At 39.4% G+C, this 16,826-nt stretch overlaps 1 protein-coding gene and 1 pseudogene across 1 annotated transcript; one reads left to right on the top strand and one right to left on the bottom strand.

Annotated features, from left to right (window-relative positions):
• Positions 1–456: 456 nt before the first annotated feature.
• Positions 457–4,823, bottom strand: LOC21401579 (guanine nucleotide-binding protein alpha-1 subunit). The gene is made up of 14 exons (XM_024166912.1): positions 4,536–4,823; positions 3,679–3,850; positions 3,505–3,577; positions 3,092–3,129; positions 2,889–2,978; positions 2,632–2,709; positions 2,348–2,455; positions 2,119–2,220; positions 1,819–1,874; positions 1,425–1,559; positions 1,231–1,324; positions 1,055–1,114; positions 891–970; positions 457–800 (listed from the first exon to the last, which is right to left on the bottom strand). Exons 2-14 carry the CDS (start codon positions 3,739–3,741, stop codon positions 623–625), a joined length of 1,155 nt encoding a protein of 384 aa, XP_024022680.1. The 5' UTR covers positions 3,742–3,850; positions 4,536–4,823; the 3' UTR covers positions 457–622.
• An 11,051-nt stretch (positions 4,824–15,874) lies between these two features.
• Positions 15,875–16,826, top strand: part of LOC21401580 — a 7,339-nt pseudogene continuing 6,387 nt past the window's right edge.

Here is a 16,826-nt window from a genome sequence, read left to right on the forward strand (position 1 = left end):
AAAAAAAAAAAAAAAAAGAAAAGAAGAAGAGAACATTATGCCTCTTTTTGATCCTCCGGAATTCTCTTGACTACCTAAACTTTAAATTAGAAATACCTAATATGAATGTTGCAAGTTTCCTCCGTAGTCTTAATTTTTAACTGTTAAATTTAATTAAAATTACATTAAATTAAAAAAATATACAAAACAGATAAATTTTAATATAAATCTAACGGCTGATAACAATTGAAAAATACAAGTCTAAAATCTTAAGAAAAAGATCGTTCTACATGCTAACTTTACGTTGAAACAAAAACTCAGGTAAAAAGCACTAAACTGTTGCCATTCGAAAGCTAGCATCAATTTCATGCCATTCGGAGAATTAGGTTCCAAATGTGGAATCAAGTTGAAATAAAAACGAATTCTCCAGAAAAGTTGAAGCAAAGTGATTTTTTTTTTTTTTGCATTATATTTTTTTAAAAGCCTCCGTATACTGAACAAACAAGATTTTTTTTAATTGAAATTAAATAAATGCTAAAAATCAAGGAATCAAAGTGCTAAAAATCTCATGAAGTAGTTCTTCCAAAGCACAAATTTCTTTTTCCTTTCCAATTTTCCCGAGAAAGTGATGCCCCCAACCCCGTCACAACAAGCCAGCCTCGAAGAGATTTCTCCGCCTCAAAGTCTCGTCGACAAGCTTGAAAGTCTTCTTCACGAGCTTCTGATCAAGCGCCGTAGTTCTGTAGATCTTGAAGACCCTGTCCACACGATCCGGAGCAGTGCTCTGAAAATACAACTCCTCGAATTTCTTCTTCACGAACCTGAGAACGAAATCCAAAGATTTTCAAGACTGATGGTACAAATTTGCTTTCTTTCATGATTAATCCAAACAAATGTTTAAATATCCTTACTCGTATGCGTGCTCAATCTCTTGTTTTCCTGTGGATACTGGCTGATAATCTTTCAACCATTCGCAAGCATTAAGAGGCACCTGCAAAACTAATGACATCAAAACCAAAAGAATTGCTTTTCCTTTTTAGCCAATATATGAAATGCGGTACATATCTTTTCTTACCTTTAGAACCTTCTTTTCGAATATATCAAACTTGTTTAGAAACAGCATGAAGGACGTTTTCTGCACTCCAAGAGAGGAAAAAAAAAGGACATGGCTCATGAGAGTTGTAACTTGTAAGAGAGTGACTAGAACAATTACTATTTTGCAACAAAGTCCTTGAAAGACAATTGTCTTACCTCAAAACAAGGTTGCTTTAGGACCCATTCGAAGAGTTCTTTGGTCTCCATCATTCGGTTCTTGTTGTCATCCTCAAAAAGTGTTTGATCGTACCTGAGTGAAAATGTGGGTCCAAAAGCTTCTTACATATGTCAAGTCTCAACAATATAAAGAGAAATGTCAAAGTAGTTGAAATGAATATTGATGGTCTTACTCGCTAATGGCAGCACAAAATATTACTGCAGTAACACCTTCAAAGAGATGGATCCACTTTCGTCTCTCATTTCTCTGGCCTCCAACATCGAAAAGCCTATATACTTCACCGCTTTTCTTATTTTCCCCTACCGGACTGCCAAACCATACCCATCAATTAATCAGGTCATTGTCAACCAAACATAGTAGAGCGAGAAGGATCGATATCGCACAAAGCAACATGGGAATATAATTGGAATAATCATGCAATTTCTTGCAAGCATTCTTCAGTTGAATTCTACATGTTCATACAGTTCAGCTGGCATGTGCTTTGTAAGTTCAACAAGGAACTATTGAAACAGCGTAGGTAAAAGATTATAATAAAATATAATATTGTTGCAGTTGAAATACTTTACCTGAATTGAATCTCTACGACACCAGTTGTGCGAACTCTTGCGTAGAGAACATCCTCCTGCAAGACAAAAATACACTCGCTAACTTTGTGCAAACCAGATAGAACCATGAGTTTCTAGCCTCTAAAAAAATTAGGGTAAAAGTTAACTTGAATGTAGTCTGTTATAAGATCCAGGCATTTGGCACATTTAAAATTCTGACAACATATTCTGATACCAGGTATGTTCAAATGTTTTAAACTCAAAATCAAACAATATTTGTGCAGCAGCAGTCTTTGCAGATTTTCCATAAACCCTACATACCTTTGTTGGAACATAATTTGAATCGGACAATCTTTGCAGATTTTCCATGAAATAGTTGGCACAGTCAGGAACTTGGAGTTCATTACCACGAGCATAAGTTTCCTACAATGGTAAAAGGTAAAATAAAGCACTGGGACACATGTACCAACAAAAGTACCAACTGACTAGATTTAAAAGTATATGGACGGTCTTAATCAATCTGAATGTCAATTAAATTGAGCACAGCTACCTGAATTGCTGGATCTTTCCATAGAGTCTCTATGTCCTGTGCAAGCTCTTTGGTAAGACGTGGATATTCCAACCTGCCTCCAATATCTGATAGTCTCTCTCCAATCTCCTGATAAATAATGCAAGTTATATTATATTAATGAGAAAAAACAAAACAGCAAATTCTCCACATTTGCAGAAACTAGAAGACGGCTCAACCAAGTTTTTTCTGCTAATTTAGCAACATTAAAATAAAACCTGAGAAGAGTCATGTTATAGACCGGGAAAAGAAAAAAGATGCCGAACCTTAGTTTCATTGGACAAAACATACTTCGAGGAATCTGTGTCACTTTGAGCCAGCTCCTTGGATCCATCGTGCAATAGCTGCTCAACCACATTAGAGACAATGATACAAGAACTGCAATCAGGTCATATTGTTGCGGAAACAAGGTTTACAACTCGTTTCAAGGAGACTGAATTGTTCGCTATAAACCCCTAAACTATGTGTCATCACATTATGCAGAAAGGGAAATAACCAACACACCCTTTCAAGTATTCCGTACTTTTATTGTCTGATATACATTGGCATGGATGACTGAGATGTAGCCCTTGAGCTCTGCCTCATCAAAGCCAGTTTGGAACAAAAGCTTTATCTGCATAGATTCAGAAGGAATGTAAAAACTAGCATTATATGAAAACATAACTTCTTAAAAAAAAAAAAAAAGAAAGACAATATGTTTCCAAAAGCAATAACCATAAGTCTTGCCTGCTTAAAAACTGTGGACTTGCCTGACTCGCCAGCACCTTAAAAGTAATCGATAACATTAGTCATAGATCAACTAAAAATAGTTAAAAGAATATTCATGATAAAAATGATTAATCTCACAAGAAAACAAATTAGTTCTGTAGATCATTGCTCTGATGTGGATGGAACCCACAGAATTTCCTCGAGATTTCCATCCACATAATTGCAATGTCCCTTTATCCTCTTCATTTTGGAGAAGGAATAAGACACCAATGCATACCATGATATTAAGAACAGGAGATAAAAGTTTAGTGACTGATCTCAACTAAATACTCTAAAATTGCAAGCCTAATCTTAAAAAATCTCAAACTACAAACATATTTTAAGCACGTGAACATCACAAGAAAATGAGAATCCCACAGAAGTAGATGTACCAAGCAACAGAAGTTTCTGAATATGCTTCTCCGCCTTTGTTTCTTGTTCAATTCTCCTTTCAATTTCTGCTGCCTAGAAATGAAAGCATTAATGGAGTTAGAGCATAAAACCCATCAAATAGAGAAAATAAAGAGAAACAGCCAGAAGAATAAATTACTTCCAGAACTACTCACTTGCGCATTCTCTTCGGCGTCCGCTTGACTGTAACGACGGTTCCTGCTGCATAGTAAGCCCATATTTTGTATTAAATAGACAGCATAGAAGATGCCCAAATCAAGCTCAACCAAGCCTAGAATAAGCCTTCAATTCACTTCCATAACGTCAAATTGACCTAATCACAAATCACTATAATAGACATGGTCAGAGAAGAAATATAGCATCAAATCTCATTCGAAAAGGACAAGTATCAAGATTCACAATATGAAGAAGCAAAAGATATGCAGTTTGGTATTTTTCGTCTAGGCTAGGATGTATCAAAAACATTGTTTTAAAGTAAACAAAGGACGGCATTTAATAAAACCAAATGGGAATACAAAACAAACTATTACTGGTCCATATGCACAACAATTAATACACGTTATATGTCTACTAAAAACCTGTACAATGGCCAACAAACAAACTTCAGCATTATGTCATTCCTCATAATTGAACAATTTCTCAAACAAACACACAATTTATCATCAGACAAATACTGAGCAACCACATGAATGTCTAGATAAGCATTCCCATAAACTAATAACCTTCTAAAAATAATCAATTTATAATTATTATCATAAATCGTAAAAATAACATCCACCCAGAAAAGTAACTCACAAGATAGACAGACCCAAATGCTAGAAAACCAAACCCACCAACTAAATTTCTCCAACATAAATTAACAAACAAAAAAGAAGAACATAAACCGCTTGATCTTGAAATACCACACAAAAAGTTGAAACCGAACAAGAAAACCAAGAAGATCTAGAGAAAGAAAGGACGATTGGGCGAGCAAAAAAACAGTGCAAAAGAGCAGCTTGAGTGGAGTTTTTACCCGACAAAAGAGGAAAGAGAAATGGGGCTGGATTTGGCGGAATGGTCAAGTATGTATGAAGAAGAGAGACAGCAATTGCCGGTTGGAACAAAAATCAATGTCGTTTCTGTATTACATATATATAGGACTGGGAGAAATAGCTGTATATAGATATAGATAATATAAATATAGGTGAAGAGTGAGAAATGGACATCGAAGTGTTGGCTAGAAATCTGGAAAGAGAGGAGAGAAAGAACGCCGAAAGCTGCACGGTTCCTCTCTCTTTCTCTCTCTTCAGTCAAAGTTCCAATAGACTGACCAAAAAATAATAATAAAAAATATCTCAAAAATAAAAATAAAGAATATTTTGTTTTGTTTATTGTTCTTAATAATTTGCAGATACATATAAGCTGAATTGTGTACGCAGTCTTCCTTGGGAAAATACAAGCTTTATGACTGTATACGGCTTAGACTGGTCTGTAGTTTCTTTTTTTTTTCCTGATGAATGGTTCTAAATATTTTTTTATTTGAGTGGACTGTAGTTGTACTCTTTGTGAAAGATTAGATTTTACAAGTCATATTATTATAATATTTTTTTTTATAAAAATTTAAATTTAAATTTTTTTTCACACACATAATTTAAATTATGTAAAAAAATAAGCTTTAAATTTTTCCCTCAGTTTCTACAGGCTTGTTTGGTAAGAAATTTTACAAGTTTGAACTCACGGATTCTGATGGGACATTACTCCAACTCAAAAATGAGAACCTACCTCCCCCTTGGTTTGTCTATTTAGGACCCGTTTAGTTCGCTGATTCGAGTTTTTAATTCGAGTTGAGATGTGATATTATGTGAGAGCTTTTGACTGTAACAAAAAAGTTAGATGTGACTGTTTCTGAGAGCTTTTTACTGTAACAAAACTCAAATTGGCGAAATAAACGGGGCCTTAAACTTTATGGTTAGACACATCCAAACAATGTTCAAACCCCACAGAAGTATCTCACACATGATTCAAACCCAAAAAATTCAAACCATCTAAGGCTAGTTTAGTAGTTCTGTAGATTTTAGAAAAGTTACTTTTAGCTGTGTTGAAAAAGAACCAACTGTTATAAAAAACAGCTGAGTGTTTGGTAAACTATAATTATAATAGCTGTACTGGTTTCAAAATCAGTATAATAACGTATGGTAAATTATGAGGTTAAATTGCTGTGATTAATTAAAAATTACGACTATATTATATTATACTATAATATAATATATATAATTACAATATAATAAATATTTATTATTATATTTAATATAATACATAAAAACTATTATTATATAATTATGATATATAATATAATAATATTATTAAAATAATAAATGAAATAATTAAAATAACAATTATATTATATTATACTATAATATAATATATATAATTACAATATAATATATATTTATTATTACACAAAAAATATTAATATTTCAGTTATAATATAATTAAAAATTATAACTATATTATATTATAATATAATATATTATATTATAATATAATATAATATATTATATAATCATTATTATATTATATTAAATAAATATATTATAATTAATATATTATATAACCGTGTGTAATACACTATAATATATAATAATAATAGAATTATAAAATTGTATTAATATTTAATTATATTAATTATTAAATTATTATTAATCAATACAATATAATATATAATATATTATAAAATAATAATTATAATATCATATTATAATTATAATATCATATTATTAAAATAATTATAATATTATTATAATATCATATTATATAAAAAAATAATAATATTAGAATTATTAATATAATTATGATATTATTTGTTACAACATAACTATTATATTATATTATATTATATTATGAGTCTAAATTTTAGTTTGAGAAGATTGTAAATTTTAAATTTTATTAGAGGTATTATTGGTATTATGAAAGTTTCATTAATTGTACTATGCTGATTTCCGCACAATCTAAAAGCTAAAGTTGTCTTTAGGCTACTTCTGATTTTGGTTGTAGATTCTTAAAAAATTCTTTAAAAAGCATTTTTGAGAAGATTTACCAAACACTAAAATAAGCTTCTGCTACAAACAGAAGCTGATTTTGGGAGGAAAAAGCAATACCAAACTAAGCCTAAGTCTAAAGCCCCTTACCAAATGAGCCTTACGTTTTTCTTTATAAGAATACCGAAAATGCTTTGGCACATCATTGATATAAAATAAATAATATCTATTAGTCTCATATTTTGAAACTTACTTTCGATTAAAAGATAGTCCTCAATTCTAACAGTATCTTATAGCATTGTTTGCGAATATTTTAAAGTTCCTAACTTAATGTTAATTTCTGAAAAAAATGTTACACTCAATTTTCTATCAGATTAAGTGTGACAAATTAATTTACAAGAAAATAATAAAAAAATAACATATAAAAAGAGGAAACAAAAGGCAATTGCAGATTTATAATACTAGTTGAGGTCACGTGCTACACAGATAGGAATAATTATGTAAGTTCGATCCATGCATTTACTTATATTTTTTAATAATAGATATCTTAGTTAGTTGTTAGTTAAGAATTAACTTTTTTAATATAAAAAGGTTAATAATAACTATTATTTGTACAACGAAAAATAATTAAATGGGGATTCTTTTAAAAAATAATATTTCAATGGGAACTTGAGGGTGAAAAACAATTTAACAAAAGTGCACCAAAAAATGACTAAATTATAAAGAATCTTTTTAAAAAATGAAAATAACAAAAACAAGCAAGACTATATATTGGGAAAAAAGATTACAAGATTAACTGAGGGTGAGAGAAAAAAATAAAAATAAGGGGCTAAAGAAGCACATAAAAAAGGAAAAGATGATCCAAAAAAACAAAACTAAGAGATCGGGGAGTTGCTGTGGTTGGGAACCAAAATATTTGTGACCAACAAGGTGTCCCGAAAGGGTTCGGGGAGAGTGAAAATGCCAGAGGAGATAACCCGAGGCCTCGACCGTCCAAGTCCCTCGTCAGCCGACAAAGGGCCACCAGACGACGAGCCCAGGGGAAAAGAGTAGTCGTGGGTCTGGAGAAACCTGAAGCGCCACCTCAAAATCCAGGTAAGAATCTCCCGGGAGATTCGGGGTCAGTGCAAGAAGGCGGAGACCTAAGGAATAAGCTGGATGCCAGAAAGGCAGGAGCCTCAAAAGGGACCAGCTCTGCGATCTCAACGGAGGAGGCAAAAGCCATTATGGAACGCGTAACGAGCTTAGAAGAAAAGTTCACAGGTGACATCGCAAGTTTAAAGAAGGACGTCAAAAGCCCGGTGAGCCACCTGTAAAAGAACGTAGGACAGGTGGCAGAGGTGGTTAACGTCGACATCACTCCCAGTCGAACTCATGACCACCCCTTCACCGCAGAAATCATGGCGCCGCTTCTCCCTGACAAATACAGGTCCCCGTCGATCCTACCATATGATGGCAGAGGGGACCCCGACGACCACCTGGAGATGTATATGGGACACATGCTTCTGCATGGGTATGCTGAGGAAATAATGTGCTGAGCATTCCGGAACCACTTAATGGACTCTGCCCGAAGATGGTTCCGGACACTCAAGCCAGATTCTATCTCCAGTTGGGAGGAATTGAAGGAAGCCTTCTCCCTCCAATTCATCGGGGTAAAAAGTATATCCCGCCGAAGCAAAAGCTGACGACGGTGTACCAAAAACTGAATGAGTCGTTGAAAGAATGGCTGGCAAGGTACGGAGAAGCCGTCGTCGCCACAACGGATGTGACCGACAGGGATGCCCTGATGGGGGCTTTGTCTAGCATGAAAAAGATCACACCGTTCAAGTGAGATTGATCTGAAAGCCACCGTCCACCTATAAAGAATTCCTAGCCCGGGCGTAGGGGTATATCAACGCTGAAGAAGCCGATGCCAATGACCCGAACACCGATCCAATAAGAACAAAGGGACGGAACAAGGTTCGACCCTAGGAAAACAAGAAAACCAAAAATGGTGAGGTGGAGACAAACATGTCGCATTAGTGTCAAATCTGCTAGAAACGAAGAAGCCCAGGCAAAAGGAAAATCGAAAGCCTCGGCCGTTCCAACAGTATGATTCCTACAATGAGCTGACCGTAGGATTTGAAGAAGTGTTCAATCAGGTCGGTCGAGGAAACCTGTTGCGCCGACCAGAACCTATGAAGTCGGACCTAAACTGAAGGAATCAAAGCAAATACTGCAGGTTCCACGGTGTGTCGGCCACAACACCAACGACTGTGCCGACCTGAAGGATGAGATCAAAAGGTTAATCCGCGGGGGAAGGTTGCAGGAATTTAAAGCCAATAGGAGAGGCCACGGTCACGGAAATAACGGTCAGCACGGTGTCATAAGGACCATCCAGGGCGGACCATATCCTGGGGGAGACTCGAAGAGATCGCAGAAGAGTTACACCCATGAGGCGAGACAGGTGTACTAGGAGAGGTTTTGGAACCTCTCAACTGCCAAACCAGCTAAGACGACAAAATTTGGCAGTACTGAAGTGGCATTCACCGAGGAAGATGCAAATGGTGTCTATTTCCCACATAACGATGCCTTGGTGGTAGAGGCAGTGATCGAAAATCATACCGTATGCAGAATCCTTGTAGACAATGAAAGCTCGGTGGACATCTTGTACTCCAATTGCTTACAAAAAATAGAGATCCCAAAGGAGCAACTAGAAAAAACGTCCCGGCCATTATACGGGTTCACAGGGGACTCAATCATCCCCCAAGGGACGATCCGGTTGCCTATAACCACAGGAGAGAAGCCTAGGCAAACAAGTATAATGACAAATTTTGTAGTAATTAAAAGGGGCTCACAGTACAATGCCGTAATCGGGAGGCCGACCCTTCAGGCACTGAGAGCAATAACATCCATCTACCATTAAAAGGTCAAGTTTCTGACCCCTAATGGCGTAGGAGAAATAAATAGCAACCAATACGAGTCCAGGGTGGCATATAACGACGCCATATGCGGGTACGATCAACCAGGAAAACATGAAACTAGGATGGTACAACAAGGACCGGTTGAGGACATGGATCCTAGAGTCAAAGAAGAAATTACATGGTCCTAACCGATCGACCAGTTGGTGAAAGTCCAAGTGGATCATAGGGAGCCAGCGAGAGTACTGAAGGTAGGCTCGAATTTACCCTCGGCGCTCAGAATCGAGGTCGAAGATTTCCTGAAGAAAAATCTGGATGTGTTCGCCTGGACACACGCAGACATGGAAGGTATCGACCCCCAAGTCATGTGTCACGCTCTGAACGTCGACCCCTCTTATCCCCCTAAACACCAAAAACGTCGATCGATGAATCCAGAGAGGTACGAGGCATTAAAGGAAGAAGTCGACAAACTCATTAGCAATGGCTTCATCAGGGAGGCTTACTATCCTAGATGGGTTTCAAACCCTATCCTGGTAATCAAGCCTAACGGGAAGTGGAGAACATGTGTCGACTTTAGCGACCTCAACAAGGCATGCCTCAAAGACGGTTTCCCGCTCCCCCGAATAGATCAGATGGTCGACACCACTACCGGACACGAATTGTTGAGTTTCATGGATGCCTACTCTAGATATAATCAAATTCCCATGCATTCATCCGACGAAGAGCACACATCATTCATAATAGACAGAGGCCTCTATTACTATAAGGTGATGCTCTTTAGTTTGAAGAATATAGGGGCGACATACTAGAGGCTGGTAAATAAGATGTTTGCTAAACAAATCAAAAAGACCATTGACGTTTATGTTGATGGCATGCTAGTAAAGAGCACGAATACAAGATAACATGTCACACATCTGGGAGAAATATTCAGTGTACTAAGGAAATATCACATGAAGCTAAATCCCTTAAAATGCGCTTTTAGGGTTGGATTAGGGAAGTTTCTTGGATTCATGGTTAGTAACAGAGGAATAGAGACTAACCCTGAAAAGATAAAAGTCTTGCAGGACATGAAGTCTCCCAGAAAACCAAAAGTGGTCCAAATATTAACGGGATGTATCACCACCCCCAATAGGTTCATATCGAAGGCAACGGACAAGTGTGTTCCTTTCTTCGATGCTTTAAAAAGGAGTAAGTGTTTCGAGTGGACGCCGCAATGCGATGAGGCTTTTCAAATCCTGAAGGAGCACCTGGGCATGCCTCATATCTTGTCAAAACTCATACCGGGCGAGGGGCTAAGCTTATATCTCTCCTTGTCGAAGCATGCCGTAAGTTCTATATTAATCAGAGAAGAAATGATCCAACTACCAGTTTACTACGTAAGTAAGAGGCTCCTGGACGCCGAGTCAAGATACACCAAGATGGAGCAGTTAGCTCTCGCCCTAATGAGAGCCTCAAGAAAACTTCGGCACTATTTTCAGGGCCCACACAATACAGGTTTTGACAAACCACCCATCAAGGCACGCACTGCAGAAGCCTGAAACCTCTGGTCAACTCTTGAAATGGTCGGTGGAATTAAGCCAATTCAACATTGAATACGTGCCAAGGACATCAATCAAAGGATAGACGTTGGCAGATTTTGTGGCAGAATTTTTCCACAGGCCAGCAATATCAGGGGATGAAGGGATTAAAGAAATAGAGTTGGAACTCTACGTAGATGGGGCATCGAATGAAACTGGGTCGGGAGCAGGTATCATACTAATAAGCCCAGAAGGCCACAAAATTACTTGGGGTGGGTATGATTCAAATTCAAAGCATCAAACAATGAAGCAGAATGCGAGGCACTAATTGCATGATTATGGTTAGCAAGCCACTTGAAGATTGAAAGACTTGGCATTTTTAGTGACTCCTAGTTAGTGGTCGCACAAGTGAAAGAGTAGTATCAAGCACACAGTGAAAGGATGGGGGCAAACTTGAGAAAGGCAAAGGAAGAACTTACCAAGTTCAAAAGCCATGAGATACTGTAGGTACCAAGAGCCGAGAACGCAAATGCCGATGCCTTGGCCAAATTGGCATCCTCAAAGGATTCAGATATGTTAGGGGTCGTCCCCATCGAAGAACTAGAGAGCCCGACCATTGATGAGAAAGTGGAAGTCTTGACCACTCAAGTAGCTGGAAGTTGGATGACACCACTCATCCAATACTTGATAGATGCCAAGCTGTTCAACGATAGGGATAAGGCCAGAAGGGTCAAATATAGAGCTGTCAGGTACCTACTATATGATAACCTACTATACAGACGAGGCTTCTCAACACCTTTACAACGTTGCCTGGATGACAATGAGGCGTAAGTGGTCCTCCGGGAGATCCATGAAGGAGTGTGTGGTAATCACACTAGGGGACAATCTCTAGCTCTAAAGGTTTTGAGGCAAGGGTACTATTGGCCTATGCTTAAAAAAGATGCGTTTCAATACGCTCGGCGTTGTGATTAGTGCCAAAGATATGCCACGATTCCTAGAGCGCTCCCAGAGAACCTAACCTCCGTTCTTAGCCCATGACTTTTTGCCAAATTGGGGGTCGACTTGATCGGACCTCTGCACCTCGCCCTAGGAAGCTTTAAGTTTACCATCGTCGCCATAGACTACTATACCAAGGGGGCCGAGGCGAAAGCTCTTACTTCGACCACAGAGGTAGCTTGTACCAACTTTATGTGGTACAACATCGTGTGCAGATTTTGAGTTCTACACTCGCTTGTATCTGACAACGGAAAGCAATTTGACAATGCCTCGACGCGTAAATTTTGCAATGATTTAGGCATTCAAAAAGACTTCTCAGCTCCAATACATCCACAGTCCAACGGCCTAGTTGAGGCCGTTAACAAAATCCTGAAGCACACCCTGAAGAAAAGGCTGGATGACTTGAAAGGAAACTGAAGAACTCCCAAAGGTCTTGTGGGCATATAGGACGACGAGTCAAACTACAACATGCGAAACATCATTCTCTATGACGTATGGGGACGAGACAGTACTCCCCATAGAAATTGAGACGCCGACACTAAGGACGGTCGCTTATGAAGATGACACAAACGTCGAAGTACTAACCAAAGAGCTCGACCTATTGGAAGAAAAAAAGCTCGACTCTCAACTACGACTTGCCGCTTACTAACAAAGAATAACACGATACTACAACAAGAAAGTCAAACAAAGAATGTTCACCCCAGGAGACCTGGTATTAAAAAGAGTGACGCAGAGCACAAAACAAAACAAAAAATTGGTCCCCTGGGCCCGACTTGGGAAGGACCCTACCGTATAAGGGAGGTGCTACTCCCTGGGACCTACGTTCTGGAAAGCTTTGTCGGCAAATGGATTCAACACCCGTGGAATGTAGAGCAACTAAAACTATACTACCAATAGTGTACGAATTCTTACACATTTCAGTTATATTTGATAGTTTAATAGATAAATAAATTTATTCATTGAAAGTATTCAAAAAGACTACAAAGAAATCAACCCCTTAATAACATGCCTACCTAAAAATCAAGGTTTTCAGACAGACATGGGGGGTAGTAGAGTAGAAGTCTAGTCTACGGATCACAAAAGTATATATAAATATGCTAAACGCCAACTTCTCAAAGGAGGAGAGGCGATTACTTAGCAAATTTCAAGGAATTTACTAAAATAATGACCCTAAAGGGTATTTAAAACGATGACCCTAAGGGGTATTTAAAACGCGACCTATTAGCATCATGAACATCAACTTTTCTAAGGAGGAGAGATGATTACTTAACAAATTTCAAGAAATGTACTAAAATAATGACCCTAAAGGGTATTTAATACGACGACCTCTCTAAGGAGAGGGCAGTCTTCTAATTTGCTAGGGTAAGAGCCCTGAAGGGCACCAAAGACAGGAGATATAAAAATGAAAGCGGCAGTGCATTGTATTAAAAACAAAAATATATACATATTGGCGGGTTGAAAAACCCATTGTTCTTTAAAAAAAACTGACAGAAACATAGGAAATACGGTCTTCAAGCCCCGCCGCCACCGGCAAAGCTGTCTCCGCTGCCAGGCTAGGGAGAGCCCTCATCGTCAACAGGAGGAGGAGGAACATATAGAAAGCTCAAGTCCCACTCAGGGTGTTGTTGTTTGATCAGTTATACAATTTCTTCCCCGGCAGACTGAAAATCCTTTGTACGGATTTCAATAAGCTCTTTTGAAGTCATGAACTCCTCAATAATTTCCTTGGGCTTGGCGATGAAGTCTTTCGAGTTCTGGTAATTCTCAACGGCCGCAAGCTCGGCTTTATTCTTCCTCTTCTCCCCTTCAGCTATCCCCTCAGCAAAATATTTCTCTTTAGCCTCGGCCATCTCTTTCTCAGCTGCCTTTACCCACTTGACAATCTGCTCAACCTCAGCCTTCAATCGAGCCAGCTTATCTTGAAGGCTTGCCAGTTTGGCCACGGCCACATCCTTCTCCTCAATGGCAGTCGAGCACTTGGACTTGGCAGCATCAAGGAGAGATGTAAGTTTCACCTCCAGACTATCCATCTGATTTCCACGTTCCTCAACCTTGACTAGGTCAATAAGGTTAAGGACGACGAGGACAAGGCCCTAAAAGCAAATCATAAGTCAGAAAAGAAATTGAAGTCAAGTCTAAAAATAAACAGTTGATGCTTACGTGGATCTAGAAGGATATTTGTTTGCGCTGATGGTCCACTAGAGAAGAACGGGAGGCGAAAAGCTAATGTTTATCAAAAAATGACTTATATAGGGCCTGAAAGACCAGGGAGAAGCGGGGAGGAAGATTCAACATCGCCTCAATTTGGGCGTCGGAGACATCCTGGACCTGGAAAGTCGGGTCCATGACTTTCGCCTCAGGCAGGAGGAGGCGCTCCTTGGGCGGATGGGGAACCTCATCGACATCAGGAATGGGAACCATCAGCGTCCAGGTGCCCCCAGTTACACACACCTCCTCCGTACAAACCCGCTTAGGCGTAGGAGCCTCTGACGTTGACCCCGAGGCACCCCCTGAAGGCTTCTTCTTCCTCGGGACCGAAGAGGAAGCACCAACGCTGACCTTCGCCTTCCCCTTCGACTGAGGTCGGTTGCTGGTAGGAAGCTGAATGTTCAGATAAGCTATTTCTGCACAACTAAAAGTTAGAGGCATTGGGTCAACGAGGAATCATATCAACTAAAGGGGCAAGTCCAAAAGATTTACCTTTTACGTTCAAATGTAAAAACTCTTGAACGAGAGGGAGGTTTGTGGGATCCGAAAGAGGAAGAATCAGCCCTGCTTCCCTGAGGTTGGCCTCGGTTAAAGGACGTTAATATGGCGATCACCCTTTGGAATAGCAAAAGCCTCGTCAATGCTCGCCTGTCTATTCCCAGCTAGCTTCGGCTGATCGTGACTGACTGCATATCAAGATAATTGTCAGTGTTATAAGAGAAAGAGAGGAAGGACGAGAGTAATTTACTATGATTCTCACTTAGTCTCCCAAACGACGTTTGCACTTTCTGACGGTAGGGCCTGCGGTCTTCAGGGTGAAAGTTAAAGGGTCCCCTGACCATGAAGAACATGGGCTTCCAGCCGTGAGAAAAAGAGGAGATCCCTTGTATTAGTTTACCTAAAGATGGGCTTGGATCGCCCATGACTACCCAAATAAAACCACCCCTCGCACTTTGCGACGTGGCTCAACTTATATATATTCATAAATTTTTACAGCAACAGATCTACGTTAAACCGCTAACTCCACAGAACCCAGGCACCGACGAAGCAATACCAAAAATTCAGCGCCAGTTGAGCAAGGGAAATGGCATGATGATGGCAAAAATCCTTCACGAAGGGATGAACTAGCAAAGTCATCCCTGCAGTGAAGGCCCGGATATATACTGGGAGATACCTAGGAGAAGGAAGGCTAGATCTAAAGTTTATATCCGGGAGAAGGTAATCAAACCATCTCCCGTCTATGTGCCCTTCTTTGTATGCCCGAATGATGTCCATATTTCGAGTCTTCAGAACTGTCTCGTCGGCCGTAAAGAAAGGCTGGTCTGGGTCTCCACTCATACCAGCCAAGGAGGCGTCCATGACGGAGGCGGCGAATCCACACATTTCTCCCCTTACTAGGGAACCTTCACCGCTGTCATCTCCCTCGACCAGAATGTCAACGCTATCAATCTCCCTCGCTTCTGCCGCGTAGTCCTCGACTTCCCTAAGGACGGAGTCATCGACTATTGAAGAGGATATCCACGAAGCTTCGGCGGCAGAGGGAGAGTCTGGCCTTACAATAGACGAAGGGCTCTCTTGACGGTTCGATGGTTTAGGAGACATTGTTCTAGTATAACAAAAAAAAAAAAGGGGATGATATGATGAGCTAAGTTAAAAGCCTAAGTCGAGAGGGAAAGGATAAGCAACGGCAACGGTGATTGTTTAAAACCACCAATGACTGCCAAAGATATGAGAATGCCGATCACTCATAAAGGCGAAGATCGTTCACAAGAAAAGAACAATGAACGCTCTTGGGAAACCCAGGTTTCCAAGCCAAACCATCCCAAATCCAAAACCTCAAACTCTTTACGAACGATCAAAAACCTAAAAGCTAGCCTATAAGGGTTCAGATGTACGTAAAGTAAGTCTTTTTAACCTCCTAAATGTCTACGTTAAGCCTAAAGCACATAATGATCCAACAGTTACCAAGTAAGAAAAAGCAGAGGATAGAGGGACTTATTAGGAACTTGAGGAATGGCAAAATCTGGAAGCTTAACTCGAAAGAACTTCGCGAAACATCGAAGGGAACGAGAAAGGTGGGTAATGGAGGATTCTAGAAAAATTTGGGCAGAGTAACGACAGTTATCAGATGTTTGGACAGAGATGGTCTCGGTTTGAAGCATACTTTTAAAGGAAAACGAGCCCTTAACCCCTGGCCGTTGAATAGAATCCCAGTGAATCCAATGGCGAGGGCAACCGGTCAAAATTGAACGGTAGTAACAAAGGCGGGAAGCTAAAAAGATGCGATCCAACGGCTCAGATCCATCCATTTAAATGAAGGCTCACGTCAGCATAGCGATTGAACTGATGTGACATTTGCACTTCTCGAAGGATTTTTGAAGCACTAGAGCCATCATTGTGAGGGAGGCTCAGAGTTAGGCTCCCACGCCCGAAGCAGACAAGCGAAGTGCCAGAGCGAATCCCATACCTAACTCGAGGTAGTTCAAAGAAAAACCTCGACCTGGGGGGCAGTTATTGTGTGATAAAATATACACTAACACGTCAGACAGCGTCTATGCTCCACATGGCCCCATGCTTGCCATGTCACGTAGCCATCGACGCCTGAAATTAATTCCCCCTATATTGTATAAGAGCTGAGTGCATAAAAGGGGGGGGGGGGGGGGTT

The sequence above is a fragment of the Morus notabilis genome, unplaced genomic scaffold (genome assembly GCF_000414095.1).
Source record: "Morus notabilis unplaced genomic scaffold, ASM41409v2 Scaffold348, whole genome shotgun sequence".
In the NCBI taxonomy this organism is placed as follows: Eukaryota; Viridiplantae; Streptophyta; class Magnoliopsida; order Rosales; family Moraceae; genus Morus; species Morus notabilis.

Excerpts from the sequence above, each read along its gene's own strand:
- LOC21401579 (XM_024166912.1), bottom strand. The coding sequence starts at position 3,741 with ATGGGCTTACTATGCAGCAGGAACCGTCGTTACAGTCAAGCGGACGCC. Across the intron at positions 2,979-3,091 it reads AGTCCACAGTTTTTAAGCAG|ATAAAGCTTTTGTTCCAAAC; the intron begins GCAAGACTTATG and ends GAATCTATGCAG. Across the intron at positions 801-890 it reads GAGATTGAGCACGCATACGA|GTTCGTGAAGAAGAAATTCG; the intron begins GTAAGGATATTT and ends TTTCGTTCTCAG.